This window comes from Marmota marmota, unplaced genomic scaffold (genome assembly GCF_001458135.2).
Source record: "Marmota marmota marmota unplaced genomic scaffold, marMar, whole genome shotgun sequence".
NCBI lineage: Eukaryota > Metazoa > Chordata > Mammalia > Rodentia > Sciuridae > Marmota > Marmota marmota.
In genome coordinates this window covers 3781483-3798276 of record NW_026000068.1, presented here as the reverse complement: position 1 = coordinate 3798276, position 16794 = coordinate 3781483, and the positions used below count along the sequence as shown (strand labels likewise).

Sequence of the window (16794 nt, the reverse complement as noted above, 5' to 3'; positions counted from 1 at the left end):
CAGTTTAAACATAAAAAATAAAATTTTGCATCCCTTAAAAAGATGGTTTTCTTAATTAGAAGAAAATAGCACCAGAATTGATAAAAATTTTTATAAAGTTACCATTCATAATATTAAAATGTATTATAGATCTGCCTCCTGAAAAAGCAACAGATTCTCATTCTTCAGTTATAAATTATACCAACTGCTAAGAAATAGATAATACCAAAGTTACTTAAATTGCTCCAAAGCATAAAAAATTTTAAAAAAAAAGGTTTCCAACATCAAAAGAAATAAATTTAGTACATCTTAATAAATGAAAGAAAACTACTGCTCAATAATACTTAAAGGAGTAAATGTGAAAATGTTGAATAAGAGAGGACGGGATTGAATAGCACATGGAGAAACACAAGTCATCAGACAATGATTCACAGCAAGAACGTAAGAAGGTTCTAATATTAGGATGAAGGTCACAATTCAGTGAATAAAGGAGCAAACAAGAGCTTTGCCATTCATGTAATAAAATCTACCTTGTGATAAATTCGGCCTCCATTTTTGTAAGAATGTTAATGAACCATATATAACAAATGAATATTCACTCACATCAATATATTAGTAAATTTGTGTCTGTGTGCAGATGTGTGATATTTATGTGTACATATACAGATATCATATGTTTATTTAAGCCTAGAAACTGGCATCATTGAGAACACCAGGAATATTTTCTGTAAGGTCAGGGATATGAAAATAATTTTATTTATTACCAGTAGTAAAATTTAAATGATTTTGAGAACACTGTTTTACACAATTAGACAAGAGTGTAAGTGTCATGAAATTTACAAGGGAAAATGCTTGTGGTGTAACGACCTAGACAGCTGAAGAGAACAGACGCGAAGTCATCTGCTAAGTGAGGCTGGGGGTGGGGAGTTGGGGTGGGGGACCTAGAGACAGAGCAAGATGGAGTGCCAGAGATTCTTGGATTACTTGAAAAGAGTCAAGCCTGACTTTGCAAAGACCAGAGGGGTCTGTGGTGAAGGGCCTGACACTGGGGCTGAGACGGGCTGGGAGTCCAGGAGTGGAGGTGTCCACCGGGCTGCAGAGAACAAGGATGGAGGCAGAAAGCGCTCGTGGGTGGTAAGTTGAGGAGAGACGTGAGGACACACCTCTGCTGGGGGCCAGAGAGAGGGAAGGAGGGCCCCGTTTCATTACATGTGTGGATGGGTGGAGATGAAGGTCCTAGAGATGAAGGGAAGAAACAGTTTCCAAGACGGCATCATCAGCTGTTGAGCCCTGCAGGTCGCAGAGAGAAGGGTGAGAAAGCACCCCTGGATTTGGTGCCTGGATGGGTCCTGACCGGCAGGTCCTGTGGATGCCTGTTCCTTTGGGCTCCCTCTCTGGACCAGCAGGTGGCCCCTGCATGGGGCCCACAGCAGGAAGTGCAGAAGACGCTTGTGAAAGGTTTCACGTTAAAAGACAAGAAATAAAAGGAAAGAGGAGGAGGAGGAAAGAAGAGCTTGTTTTAAGACCGAGGCACACATTTCTGGAAAAAAAAATAGGGGAGCGTGCCCCTGGCAGAGAGAGGGCACACGTGCTGAGCAGAAATCCCGGGGAGGGATGGGGAGAGCTCCTGGGGAACTGGGTCTGGAGAGAGAAGCGCCTCCTGGGCAGACAGACCCAGGGAAGCCCCAGGAAGAGCGCACCCCCTTGGCAGGCTGGTGGGAGCAAGCCCCTGAGTGCGCCTGGCACGCCTTCCCAGCACCGGGCATGGGAGTGGCCTTCTGAGGGGAGACTCCACGGGGTCTCTGTGCAACATGTGGAACCCATTGTGGCCCTGCTCCACCACGGCTCTGGCTTCCAGTTTGCTTCCGAGGGTTGTTAAAGTGGGGACTTTAATCTGTTAAGATCAGTAGAGTTTGGGATTCTGTTAACAGAAACTGTTTTCCTCTTCCTCCAAAATTACTCGATTAAAATCACAGCGGGGAGGGTGGGTTAGTTCCCCAGGCCCAGTCCTGGGAGTTCTCCAGGGAAGTCCTGGTCTTCTGTTCTCCCAGCTCTCACTGAGCCCATCTTTGCTCACCTTCCAAAGACCTTAGACTTTCTCTGTCTCAGACGGAGGCAATCCTCTGATGGCCATTTATGCAAACTTCTGTGTGCAGCAAAGTTGTTCTTTTAGAATTTTCCTCCAGAACAAAAGTTTTCCATGGTGATTTCTATACACAAGGGATTTCAGAAATTTCTGGGGGTTGCCTGGAGAACAGGGCAGGGACTGCACATTAGATATGACGTGTTTGGAGAGAAGTCCACAGCAAAAGCCCAGTGGCAAGGGTCCCCTGCACCAGGGTTTCGCCAGCTTTGGTGCACAATAGGAATACCAGGCAGTGGTGCTCAGCCGACTTTAGGCCCCATCCTTGGGGCTGTGGGGTAGCAGGTCTGGGCCGGGGCCCAAGAATCTGCATTTATAACAAGTCCCTCAGAGATGCTGATGCTGGCCTGGGCTCCTAGATGCTAAGGGCCTGCCGTTACTTTTCCACAAGATTTCTCACAAAATGATCTTAAACTGACCGCACTGAGATTATGAAGTTAAAATCAGAATCTTTATAACTCCGTCACTCAGCTCTCATGCTACTGTTCTGCCTTTGTGTCCACAAGCAAACTAATTGTGTGTGGGGTCACATACAAGTACATACATGCATACTTATGCACCCATATGTAGAAAAGTTCTTCCCCAAAAGAAAAATTTTTAGACTTTTGGTAATCACCCCTGGGAAACACTCCCCCAAGTGGAGTCAATATTTGCAATTTCTAAGACAATTCTGAGAATATTTTTACAGTCTATTCACTGTGAATAATGCTTAAATAATGCTTAAATATGCCAGTGAACTGGCAGTAAAAATCCACTGGCATAGGAGAAACTAGGCTGATCTCCAAGGACCGTTGTGAAGGGGCCCAGGCATGTGGAATACACACACCCTACCACGGCGTCAGGTCGAGGAGCCATGGAGTGAGGGGCATTTGCCTTCTCTATTTTTATTTATTTTTGACATTTATAATGAAAAATAATCCCAACATGCCCAACTGGGCCCCCATGGAAGTGGACTTCCTGTCTGTGCAGGACCAGCTCAGGGAGTCTGGGGCATCCAGCAAGAGAGCAGGGGACCTCCCTTATCCACATGCTCCTCTTGTCTGCAGGACCTTGGAGTCTGCTCTGGCCTCTCCTTCTCTCCTGCTCACCTGTCCCCAGGAACCCAACATGGGAAGGCCCCACAGGTCAGGGGAAGGAAGAGCTGACTGCTATATTGAACCATATTGTACTGTTAATTGACATGTCTGCAGAACAACTTCTCTGTGCCTGGCACACATCACACTGAAGAAACTGAAACAAACCTGCTTAAATTCCTCCTTTGGCAGAAGGTAGAGGGGAAGTCAGGCTCTGGGTCCCACTCCCTCGCCTGTGCCCAGATGTTTACTCCTAAGCTCTGGAGTGACTTCAGGGTGCAGGTGAGGGTTATGCTTCAAGAGATGGTTTTTCTAGTTAGTCCAGTGCCACAGGGGAACAGACGGGCCTCAGTCGGGGCTCCTAGGTCTGCCCAGGAGGAGCATCTGGTGCTTCGACAATCCCTGACTCTCTCCCTCAATTTTCCTCTGACTCCTGTCAGACCAGGATTTCCTTTCTGACCCTCTGAAGGAGCTCCTCCTGCCTTTCCACTGCCCATCAGACACCACGCTTCCCCGTGTGCTAGCCACCTGTAACCTCATCTGCAGCAGAAATGACAAGGACTAAAACTTAAGCACAAAACCCACACTTGAGTTCTTGCATGGTGTCTTTTTGTCAAGGGGATTTCCGGGGTCCTTAATCAGAGACTGTAGCTCTTATGCGCCTGTGATTTGCATACTCAAGATCCTCGGCTCTGTGTGCACCTAGACATGAGTATTGAGGCCTTGGGCGTGGCATTAGGGTTCCCGCCCTTGGGTGTCAGATGTGGGTGGCTACACCGTTCTCCCTTCCTCTCCTCCCTTACACTGGTCTTCCTGGTCCCTGGCTTGGGGACAGCATGGAGGCTCACACCCTCCATGATGGTGTGAGCCAATCTGTCAGTAGAACACATATAAACACATATCTGATACATGTACACGTGGCTGTATATGTGGTCACATCTCAGCTTGTGGTTAAATTTCTCTGGAGAATCCTGACTAATATGCCATGTAAACAACAAAAGACATATAATGAATTTAAATTATTTCTTTCTCTGTTTTCAAATGTCTTTTCTGAGGAGACAAAATTGTGTGTAGACAGCCACGTGTCTAGTGGCATTTGGCTTCTCCATGACCTGTTTTTACCCCATGTGTGGATAATCGTGCTGTCTGATGAGTCCCACTTGGTGGAGTGGGGTCTCCTTAGTCATCTGGCTGAACATTTAGAGAAACTGGGGTTTTATTTCTCTGCCCAACAGCACATCTGTGAAGCAATTTCTCATCATTGCATATGGCCACTTTGTCAGAGAGAAAAATCGCATAGTCCATGGAAATGTGAGATGAATGCTGGCCAATTTTCTAAGATGACCCATAGTAATAGATAAGAGGAGAAGGCTATAAAATTCAAAGTACAAAATAAGAAATTCAGAGAGAAGTATCCATTAGCTGTGTCGAGATGAATGCTGGCCATGGAAGGAGGTGAGTTTAATGAGCAATGTGCTCAGCAACTACTTTTATCTTTCTATAGAAATCAGCTTTGGCCTGTTCCTTGAAAATCACTTAAAATCTCCATATTTTGCCAAAGTACTTGAAAGAGGGCTATTCATTCTTAAAGACTATGATTTTATCAAAGAATCTCTAATTTTCAATAATTCTAACTACAGAATGAATTCCAGCTGTTGCCAAAAGCGTTATCCTTCTAAGAAAAACCACGTGGGGCAGTGGAGATGGTTCCACAAATAGTCGTGTGCGTCCTAGGGCAAGGGGCACTGCCTCTCTCTGAGTGCTGGATGCACTGACGGAGCGCAGCGCAGGAGCCTTAGAGAGCCTCAGAATCAGAAGAGGAAGGACCTCTCTGAGAAACTACCATAAGATCCTGCGAGGTGTTCAGATTCTGAAGGTTCCTGTGTTCTTAGGTGACAGCTTCTCCAGACATGATGGCTCTCCTCACAGGACCTAAAGTGCATCAGAGCACAGAGGATGGTGACAAGGGTCACTTATAGATGGCTGTGACATCGTCCCCTGTCTGATCAGAAGCAGACACTATGCTTAACAAGGAACTGACCAAGTGCCTGACTTCCCCAACAGCATCAACCTATCAAAAATGGCAAAGGGATATTGAATTAGTCTGTTTTCTCAGTGTTTCAACGGCATACCCGAGGCAGAATACTTTATAGAGAAAAGCAGTTTCTTTGGCTCGCAGTTTGGGAGGCTGGAAGTTCAAACAGCATGGTGTTGGCTCTTGTGTGGGCCCTTGGCTGCCAAACAGCACGCAGCCAGCGCCCAGCCAGCGCCCAGCCAGCACCCAGCCGGAGCTGCTTTGCTCCTCCTTTCCTTAGGTGGACAAATGGCTCCCTGGGGCCACTGCCTATGCAGGGCTTCCTTGTGCTTCTCTCTGCTGCTGAAGAGCTACCTGCTTGCTGTCTTTCTGCACAGAAAGCTCCTGGTGTCTAGGCTCTGGGCTTTATGATTGGAATATTTTCTGTTTGGTTTAAAATGGGAAGAATTAACATACATCAAGTGTTAGCTTTTCAGATTAGTGTGGTTTCCTTTATCTTTTGGTTTTCCTTTTTTTCCTTTATCTCATGTATTTAGAGTGACTATTGTGAATATATGAATACAAATCTTGATTTTTCTTTATTCACACCATTCTCTCATATTGAAACACAGTCTTGTCTAATTTCTTGACTACTAAACCTGAGAATGCACCAAGCCAAGATCCATTTGTTCAGGTGGAAATGTGTCTCTTATAAATGTCAGAGCCTGTGTTTTATTCTAAATTTGCAAATATTTACAAATTTACTCCCACCCTTCCTCAGGGCACATTGGCTCTTTAAAAAAAAACTGTTTCAGTGGAATTGATTTTATCAGGGAAAGCACGGGCTTAACATTTGTATGTTGTTAAGACAGCAAAGCTATCGGTTGTCACGTGAAGATCTTTTTGACATGTCCTTTCATAGCATCCTCACTGCAACTTTTATCAGATTCATATGATTCCTGGGTGGATCTGAGTCTATGACTTGAAAGCAAGTTTTCTTCCAGTAAATCGAAGTCTAACACGAGGTCGACTTACAAGAAAAACTCTCCATCACTGTGTTTTTCCATGCTCAATTCTGCTTCTTGTCACAGACATATCTAATAATCACAGTCACTTACATTTGAATGATATTTGAGTAACGACATTATCCTTAAAAACATCTTATAATGCACCAGATGACGTCCTCATGGCTCCACACTGAGGCAGGCAAGGAGGCATGACGGCTGGGGCTTACCAGTGACAGGGCCATCTTCCCTTCTCTGTCACTTGGAATGATTGGTTGCTCAGTGGGATAAGCCCTGGTTTACTTACTGGGACCTGATGAGGACCCAGTCAGGGTGACCCAGGGCCTGATGCACGGGGCACCAATGTCCCCACCTCCAGGAGCCGCCAGAGGAAACCTACCCCCTCCACAGGAGACGGAGCACTCAGACCGCATGATGGCCCATGTGTAGCTGGGCTGAGCGATGGGTTTCTTCTCAGCACCCAACCGGGGCACTGAGTATTCCCAGGAAATGCCTGGGTTTCTTCCCTGGAACAGGAGCTACGAAAGAAGAACGAGGAAAATAAAATTAATTAAAGGGAAATGAATAGCTACACACTGATTAGTTGCTTTAAACCACTTAAAACATGGATGGAATCAACGAGAAGTTGGATAGAATGGTAAAACAGACCCATCCTTTGAAATGAACATGAGCTTCCTAACAGGGATAAGACTCAAGTGGACTCAAACACAACTAGGAAAATTAAACATTCCACTCTGCTGCCTGTGTAATGTATTACTCTGTACAAATTTTCAAGTGTCTGCAGGACATCGAGGGCATGTCCCTTGATGCTTCTTTGGGATTCCCTGTGGGTCCTCTTCATTGCAGTGAGCCAGAAAATGATACTGAAAAAGGAGTCTCACTTCCTCCAGGGTCGGAGATGACCAGGACACTGAGGTAAACATGGCCAGGCCCACGCCTGGACAGTCAGGTGGAAGCACTCCCTGCCCCGCGAAGCTCAGGGACTTCTACGTGCTGGCAAGGGCCCTTTAGTCCAGGAGGGACAGGTTTCATTAGCAAAGCAGCTTACTCAGGCCCAGTGAGTGGTGCCTGGTGATGGAATTGGATCTGGATCGTGCACTTCCTACCTGAGACCTAATTGTAGCCCTCAACATAAACCAGACCCTTGCATCTCAGTAAGCAGAGATGTTGGAAACCTCATCTTTCATTTGCTGACACAAATTCTACATTTTTGCTCCCCTTGACATTAAATGTGGATGGAGACCCTTGCCCCTGCCTCACTGCCCTGGAGTCTCTTTCTCTCCCTGAGGACACAGCAGGGGTCCTAGCCGGTGCAGGTGTATGGGACAGGAGCAAGCTGCAGCAGGTGGTCACGTTGAACGAGCGACAGAGATGCTCTCCAGACCCTCTTCCGTGGAGAGCAGCTTCCCGAGAACCCCATTTTTTTCCACCTTGAATTATCTGTCTTTTGTGGAGGTCATTAAAGTTAAAAGCTTAAATGATGGGAGAGAAAGAGCAAGCAAAGAATCCAGGATGAGGACCTGTACAGTGGGCAGAAGGCCAGAAGGCTGGGGAGATGGAGGTGGCCTGTGGAGACGCAGCAGCACCCTGGGCCATGCCCAGACCTCCTGGGGAAGCATCTCCCAGGCCGACACAGAGGAGGGGATGGGGCTGCCAGGCCAGAGAGTGGGTAGGGGCATCTGGTTAGGAGCCACCTCCACGGTGAGGTGTGGGTTCACAGGCAACTTCTGAACCCAGAGCTCTTCCTGAACTTCACAGAAACGTGAAACGGGCGGAATCTAGTACATCCACAGTGTGTGCTGCCCTCTGCCTGGGCCTCTGGGGTACATGTGGTTGCCAGAAGAAGCCTGACGGTATCAAGTGACTACACGCTCATGGCGGAAAAGGCAAGGGCTTGGTCAGGAGGAGACCCACATGCACACCAGGCCAGTGCGACAGCCCAGGTGTGGCCAGTGAGGGTCAATGCTGTGACACTGGCAGGTCACATAGCACATGGCAGCAGAAGGCTGATGTCTCCAAACATAGGCATCGCAAGCTCCCCACTCCCAGAATGGGCTCTTCTCACAGCCATTGAATATACAGGAGGGAAGTGGAGATTTATAAAAATCAACGGATAAAGACTAAAGATGGAATCGTGTGTTCCCCTCATCACACACCAAGAAAAGACAGGAGGCAAAAGCCAGTCTACAGCCCCTGCAGCTGCACATGAATCACTCTTAACTGCACATTCTGCCCCATAGTTACAAGTAGGCCAACTGCTGTGACCTATGAACACACCCAGTGACCACCAAGCCCGAGCCCCCAAACCACCAGGCTGCTCTACCTCCACCATCAGCGTTTCGTTGGTTGGTCCGGCAGCGGTCAGGCTCTCGGGCTCCTTGTAGGACCGGCTGTAGCGGAAGGTAGTGCCTGCAAATTTGTATCGTCCGGGCCAGTCCACAGTCCAGTGTCCGTTCAGGTAGTACCTCTTGAGGGCGTTGCGCACACAGACGTAGGAGGTGGATGTGTTCATTTCATAGATGCGAATGCTCCGGGCTCCAGGAGGAAGGGTGACCACGTGGTAATACTCTGCATGACCAAAGAGGACAGGGCATCTTACTAGCGCAGCTTCTCCACAGACTTCAGAACCCACTAGGACCCGTAGAAGATCTGTGTCAGCCATCAAATGGAACTCGATTTGGAAATTGATACACAATGTTTTCATGGAGTGAGCAGGGCTCCTGTGATTTTCACCCCCCTAAGAACCCTACTTAAACTCAAGTAGACTAGCAACCACTTCTCATCAACACCAAAGGCTTGAGAAGCCAGCGGTTGGCACTCTGAGCGCCTGCTGTTTTCACTCTGCCTCCCTCCTCCCCCCGGGAGCTCCTCCCATCCCCCTTGCTGGAGACCTGCAAGCAGCGCTGGGACACTCACGGTTGGTGTGGTGGTGTGTGGTGTAGACGCCTCTGTGGGTCGTGCAGTCTGAGTTATTTCCCTTGCACACCCCGCAGGAGTCCTCAGCAGCATCAGATCCAAGGATGTTGTCACAGCCTACTCTCTGGAGGACCCACCAGGTCACATGTCATTCATGAAAGAAAGGATGATACAAGCAATACCATCATTAGTCTCATGCAAGCAACCTCTTTGCCAGCGTAGGTGAAAATCTCACCAACACTGGGTAGTTAACAAATATTTGTTGGATACCCAATATGTGCACAGCGAGAGAGACTATGGCTCTACTCTTGAGAAACCTTAAGTTGTGAAACGCTACAGTGCTGCTCCCCAGCAGGAGTACCTTGAGCCCAAATCAGACCTTGGGTGTTCATTTTGGAAACGTGGGTGAGTTTCAGACCCATAAAGACCTTGGCACAATGACAAACAATGGTCCACGTGAGCTCCACTGGAATGCACCCGTGTGCTTCTGAGCTGCCAGGTGCCGTGGCAGAAATGACAGCTGCCACGAGGAAATGCTCCCCTGTGATCGATTAGAAAGGGTGTATGTGTGCAGTGCCTTGGAATTTCAGGAGCTCTACTTTCTATGATGCTTATTTCTTTTATCCTACCAAGGAAAATAGGATCTACATGTTTTTAAAAATCCAAATAACTATAGCCCACAATTGCTTGAAATCCCTGGGGTCAGATTTCAGAACTCAGAGTGTGAGCTTTGGAAAGGTGAAGGGTGCCACACCTGAGATGCACATGGGAGACCCAGCAAGGCCTGGGGAGCACCCCACACCTAACACATTAATGTCTCCACCACAAAGTCATTACACTGAGTGGGATAAAAACGGAAAATTGACATTCACACATTAGTTCAGGGCAGATTTTGCCACCAAACAAGTACAGGTCCTAAAGCCCTTTCACGGTTCTTTGGATTTCAGCTTTCTAGCTTTTTAGATGTCAGAGTTACAAACAAAGGATTGTGACACTATAGGTATTTCATGTTTAAGTTTGCTTAATAAGTAATTAAAATAATGGCATATTGAACAAATCAACTAATAATTAGACAAAATTGAGCATTTTGCAGAAGAAAGAGGTTCCTGGAACACCCCATCTGCTCTTCCTGCCTCTGGAAGGATTTCCCCAAGGACCTCCGTGGGGGACCTGCACAGCCCGGAGTGAGGCTTGGACTCCACAGGATATGCATACCAAATGACCTCCATGGGTGCTAGATGGGGTCTGGCCAGCAGCACTTCCACTTTATTGGTAACAGAATGCTTTCCACCCTTATCTCTGTGAATGACAAGTCCCCCGCTAGCTGTTCCCCTGGCTGCCACCTCCTCCCGCCTGTCTCCCCCTTCCCTTTCCTTCTGCCCTCCCCTGCGGAGCCTGGGTTGCTGCACCTTGAAGAAACCACTGTCCTGCAGGAGCTGCTGCACGGCCCCAACTTCCCTGCTGTCCACGTCCCCACTGACTGTCCCACTACTGCCCAGACCTGCCACCTCTTCCTACAGCTCCACTGTCCCCAATCCGCCTCAGCCAGGCTTGAGGATGGAAATGCCAATCTTCATCCTGGCAGGCAGTTCCCTGGAGAAACATTGCTCCCTGTCCCCTTCCTCAGTGTCCCCCCCAGCCCTGACGACTACACCAGCTCCCGTCCACCCCGGCTTTCTGACATTACCTGGCTGCCCACTCAGCGACCCTCTACCACTCTCCTCTCAGACCTGGCTGGGATGCGGATGCCCCCTCCTCCTGGCCCCCCGGATGTCTCAGACAGACCCACATCTAAGAAGGGAAGGCTCCCCCTCTCCAGCTCTGCTCACTCCTCCGTGATCACTGGCTGTGACTGGGAGGGAGGGGCTCCTCTTCCAGGGCCTCTCTAGCCCCCAGCATGCCTGCCTCAAAGCGGACTGTCTGGAGACATTTGTTGAATGAATAAGCAATCATCATTACCTCACATATCCCATCTACACAAACATTACGGCTATCCTCCGAGCATGGAGTCCCATCTTTCACTTTATTTGACAAAGAAAAGAAGAAATCAAATCCTTCTGCGATACAGTAGAGTTTGCATAAGTCCTGATCTTAAAAAGAAATACACACACAAACACAAATAAGAGAGATACTTAAGCTCGGATCATTTTGCTCTGAATTTCAGATAGATCTCGATTTCCCCTTAAAATACCTCCCACAGTGACACATGGCAATAACATTTTCCCACGGTGGCCTCCTTGGCCTTTACTTTTTCTTTACACTTTTTGGGGTTATTTCTAGGCTTCACTATTCTCTTTCACTCCAGGGTTCCCTACTGTCCCTGTTCTTTACACAGTGGTTGGCACATAGTAGGCATTCAATAAATATTTGTTGACTTAACTCTGACATTATGTTTCGCCACACAACTCCCTACTCTTTCAGGAGTGCATAAAGGCCACTGCCATGTGTAGCATGTGCAAAACTCTTACAAATAAAATGTAATAAAATAATTAAGAGAGCCATCAAACTTCTTAACACACTTGATGAAATATATACAGTTTTTAAACATAAAAGGGATCACTTTTAATAGAATTCTCCAGAAAGCAACAATTTCTACAAAGGTAATGGGTTCTCCAGAATAGTGACTGGTGTATAGAGAATATAGGAAGTTCACGTCTGGCCCCAGGAATCCACTTCAAGGTCTTGTGGCTGATCTAGTTAACATGGCTTTTGTAAAAGCCTTTATCTCTGTGTTCTCTTTCTGATAAGGAAGGAACAGTTGGGGATGAAAGCTGTCCACCTTGGCAATTTCCATAGGCCCAAGACTCATCCACAGGTCATTTCCCTCCTGATCAGGGTAAGTGGCCCCACAGAATGATTTCAAGAATCAAATTTAGTGTGTGCTTCCAGCGGTGACTAATTTATGACTTGGTATGTGCTTCCATGAGTAACTGATTTATTCACTGAAGGCTAGCAAAATCACGAGTAGCACACACATTTCTGACCCCTATTTCAAAGTTCATTCCTCTGGTCTCTCCTGACCTTGGCTGGCTCCTCCTCCTGCCTGGCCTCATTCGTGCAGGGTGTGGGGAAGAGCACAACCAAAGGTGTCATGTAGGAGTGGCCTGCCATCTCCCACCCTGCATTTACTGCCCCCGTGCACTGCCTCCCAGTCACAATGAATCAATGACTGGGAACCCCAGGTGGGAAATCCCAATGCATGTGTTTCCCAGGGTCTCCGTGTCTGTCTGGACAGTGTTCCCATTTCAAAGAATGAGGTGACTAACTGTGCTTTAGGTTTCTCCCAACTACGCCACTTGAGCTACACTTCCTGAATATAGTATATTTGAAAATTATCTAATGTTCTAAAATCTCCTACAGTTTTTCTTCCATTCTTTAATAATTCTAAATATTCAATGGGTTATATGTTTCTAATAACATTGCCATCAAATACTGGGACTCATATTTTTAAAAATTGATTCATTTTTAATATACCATCAGCTTTGAATTTCTTATTATTTCTTTAACAAATTTCCTTGCATTATGCCCCTGCTCTCTGTCTGGCCTATGGATTGCTGACCATACGGCTGGCCACATGTGGATGAGATGCCAAGGTGGTGGGACAGGCCAAACTACACCAGCCCTCATTAGAGTGAGCAGCGGAGCCGACCCCACAGGGCGGCGTTAACGTGGTTTGGCAACCGCGCTGCCAGTCACACAATTGGAAAGCAAAGGTCACAAAGCCAGGGCTGTGCCCAAGGGCGGGCTCGGGCTTACCTGCCACCTGGGTGTAAGGCTTCCACTTGTAGTGCCAGCCCCGGAACCGCTGGCTGTTGTACGCGGCACACTGGGCGGCGCGGAAGTCCACGCTGTCCTGGGGACATGGCTGACTGTTGCAGAGCTTCACGGTGCGGGTCGGGCCCTCACAAAACTTCCCTCCGTGCGATGGTCTGGAATGTGAAGCCCCCAGTTAGGAACCTCCCATTTGAGAAGCTGCTCCACGTCCTGTCCCCCGGGGGGGAGCCGCTCAGGAGGGGCGGCTTTCCCAGGGACAACTGGGACTGCTGGTCCAGGGCTTTGCTCTCCTGACCCTGCTCCTTCCCATGGCCAGCCTCTCTGTGACCAGGCAGCATGCCAGGGCCCGGTGAAGAGCACCACCGGCCCCGGGGCAGGTGCGAGCAACCTGGGAGCTAGGGCCTGAGAGGACAGTGGACAGGTCATACCCGCCTCAGGCTTCGCGGACAGGAGGAGCAGAAGAGTACGGCCACTGGGGTCTTCAACCGGGAGCAAGAGGAGGATTTGAAACTATCCCATGTGGGAAGTGCCTCTCTCTGCCTATCTTCTACCCAAGTCCATGGTTAAATCTCTTGTTGTAAAGGTGAAGGCATTTGATGGAAAACCGATATTTCTTTTTCTTTGTTTTATCTTTTTGCACGGAAGAGTTGTTCTTAGGGCTTCTTATTCCCTCGGGTTCTACATGTTTCTCTTACAATTTAGCTGTTTAAGCAGACCCTTAGCATTTTAAGTACCTGTGGTTAAATCCCAATTTCTGAGTCTGTTGCTTTTTGCTAGGGTCAGGGAGTTATCGGCATCTGACATTGTCTCAGAGATACTCATTTAAGCAATTCTTGAGTAAAATGCTTTTTGTGCTCAGTGTCTTGTACAACGTCATGCAAAGTACATAGTCAGTGTTTCCGAGCGTGGGCACCGGCAGGCTGTTGGGAGGGCCCATGGAGCGAGGGACGTACCTGGGATTGGTGCAGAGGCGGTCTCTGTGAGACACTCCTCCCCCGCAGGTCCTGGAGCAGGGGGACCAGGAGGACCAGTCCGACCAATGTCCATGGGTGGGCCTGGGGCCTTCGTCACCATACTTCACACACTGTCCTCCGCGGCACCACTAAACATTTTAAAAATACATAAATAAATAATTCATGTGAGTCACGGGTGAGCAAGTGGATCGTCCCACCGCTATGTATTGGCAAATTGCGTATTTGTAAAATGCGCACACGCTAACATCCCCACTCGCAAGTGGACGCTCAGAACAACAGTGCTGCTGCTTCTCCCTCTCATCCCCAGGGAGAGCACACCCCGGGAAGACACGGAGAAGACCTGGAACTTAAGAGGGAGTTGTGCTCTGTGGACATTCAGTGCACCTATTCATCTTCTGAGGCACTCAACTCTGACCTCTCCTGCAACAGGTGCTTTTCATAGCTCCTGCTCAGAAGAGTCAGTCTCAGGTGCAAAGTGCAGCCGGAGGCCCCAGGGGCTCAGCACCTTGTCACTCCTGTGACACTCTGTGCTGTGACTGCAATGCACCTGGGCCTGGAACCTCAGGCTTGTTCTCGAGGGCATGTTAGAGGTCATCCAGCTTTCCACAGAGATGACACGAGTCCTGTGGAACCCCACCTGTCCCCACTTGGGCCAGAGATTCCAGCTGCTCCTTCCCAAGAGAAGTGCTCATGGTTTTCAGTTCACATTGAAATCGACGAGATGACATTGCCTCTGTGGAGCAGCGAGGCCACACTCCTCCTGACCCCGAGTTCAGCAGCACTGTCCCCATGGAGGAGGGAAGGAAGACGGCTGTGCCTGGCCCTGGGCTGCATGGAGCCAGCAGAGCCGGAGGGCAGGGGAGGCGCAGTCACTGCAAGATTAATATCACAGGTAGCAAAGTCACTCCAAGATTAGAGCCTGCAGCTCCAGACTGAGAGAAGAGTGCTCCTTCTGTAAGAGGAAGATAACACCACTCCATCACTGATTCATGCACCAGGTTAAAACTCAGCACACCAGTGGTATCAGAGCATCCGTGACACAGAAGTGGCAAGTTCAAGTGGTTCCATTTAAAATTACTTCAAAAATAAAAACTAATCTTAAACCCGTAATTAATTTCGAAAGCTTTAACCACCTGACTATTTGATTTTTCTATATAAGTAAAAAACAAAAACAAAACCTCTGTCTCCCATCAGTGCTTGTCCACATCCCAGGTGGCAGAACAAACCCTGCCAGCTCCTCAGCTCAGTGACAATCCTGCAGCTGGGCACTGGGCACTTTGTGAGTCAGGAAGAGAGACAGAGAGGAGAGAAGGGAGAGGAGAGGAGGGGAGGGGAGGGGAGGGGAGGAGAGTGAGGCCCTGGAAGGAGGAGGAGACAGCAGTGTCCTGTGTGTCTGTTGCTATTAGTGCTTATCTTTTGTTTTTGTTTTTGTTTTTTTTTTAAATCACCTGGTTGTAGGTTTCTAATAAAAAAGACAGCAAATATGAAAGGAAAAATCAACAACTTGAGTCAGTTGAAAAATGTTTTCAGAAACATCTGTCCAGTCTGAAGGTGCAGAGAGGACTGGCGCTCCTGAAGGAAGGCAGGCCGGTGGAACCAGGGCCCCCCTCGAACTCGAAGATCCATTGCACAAGCAGCAGCAAGGCTTTCGCCAGGTGCCTCTGGGCAGCCTTGCTGGGTGGTGACCACTGCTGTCGATGTGATGTTGCTACCTGGCCACGTCCACAGGAGTGATGGGTAGTTACAATGTAGTGGATATAACCACCTTCCCCCCTACCCAAATAAACCCCCTAGCCTTTTTTTTGTACTAGGGGTTGGGGTTTTTGTTTTTAAGATACACATGACAGTAGGGTATATTTTGACATATTATAAATACATGGAGTGCAACCCGTTCCAATTAGGATCCTGCTCTTGTGGTTGTACATGATGTGGACTTATACTGGTCATGTATTCATAGATGAGCGTAGGAAAGTGATGTCTCGTTCATTCCCCTTTGTCTAATCCAATGAACTTCTATGCTTCTGCTCCCTACCCTCCCTTGTTATGAGTTAGCATCCACATATCACAGAGAATATTTGGTCTTTGGTTTGGGGGGACTGGCTTATTTAACTTAGCATGATAGTCTCCAGTTCTATCCATTTATTGGCAAATGTCGTAATTTCATTCTTCTTTATAGCTGAGTGATATTCCATTGTGTATCTATACCATTGTGTATCTTCACCCATGCATCTGTTGAAGAGCACCTAGATTGGTTCCACAGCTTAGCTATTGTGCACTGAATGCTATAAACATTGATGTAGTTGTGTCACTGTAGTATGCTGATTTGAAGTCCTTTGGGCATAGGTCGAGGAGCGGGATAACTGGGTCAAATGGTGGTTCCATTCCAAGTTTTCCAAGGTCTCTCCATACTGCTTTCCAGAGTGGTTGTGCTAATTTGCAGTTTCATCATTTGACTTGCTTCTAGGCACTTATTGTAAAATATACTCTTATCTGTTAAATGATACATGAAGCTATTCATTGCAATTTTTTTAATAATAAAAGGTTGGAAACAACCTAAATGTCCATCAGGGCTTAGTTTAACTATACTAACATTCATATAAGGAATCACTTTTCAGCTTAAAATAGAACAAGAGTGCTTTTTATGTATACATATAGAATGATATATATATATATATATATATATATATATATATTACATATTTATCTATATAAATATATATGCAACATTTATTGTTACTTGTACTCTTTTTCAAAAATATTTATTTTTTAGTTTTAGGTGGACACAACATCTTTATTTTTTCATTTTTACGTGGTGCTGAGAATCGAACCCAGTGCTTCACGCATGCTAGGCGAGTACGCTACCACTTGAGCCACATCCCCAGCCCATTACTTGTAC

The 16794-nt window shown here is 47.4% G+C and overlaps 1 protein-coding gene across 2 annotated transcripts in view; it reads right to left on the bottom strand.

The window, feature by feature from the left end:
* Positions 1 to 16794, bottom strand: part of Adamts16 (ADAM metallopeptidase with thrombospondin type 1 motif 16) — a 125115-nt gene that overhangs the window by 45671 nt on the left and 62650 nt on the right. For both annotated transcript variants that reach the window (XM_048813971.1, XM_015490389.2), the window contains exons 12-17: positions 13878 to 14026; positions 12907 to 13079; positions 11110 to 11240; positions 9151 to 9274; positions 8558 to 8802; positions 6614 to 6752 (exon numbers count right to left, since the gene is read on the bottom strand). In XM_048813971.1, coding sequence (XP_048669928.1) covers positions 6614 to 6752; positions 8558 to 8802; positions 9151 to 9274; positions 11110 to 11240; positions 12907 to 13079; positions 13878 to 14026 — 961 coding nt within the window. The remainder of the gene's footprint in view (positions 1 to 6613; positions 6753 to 8557; positions 8803 to 9150; positions 9275 to 11109; positions 11241 to 12906; positions 13080 to 13877; positions 14027 to 16794) is intronic.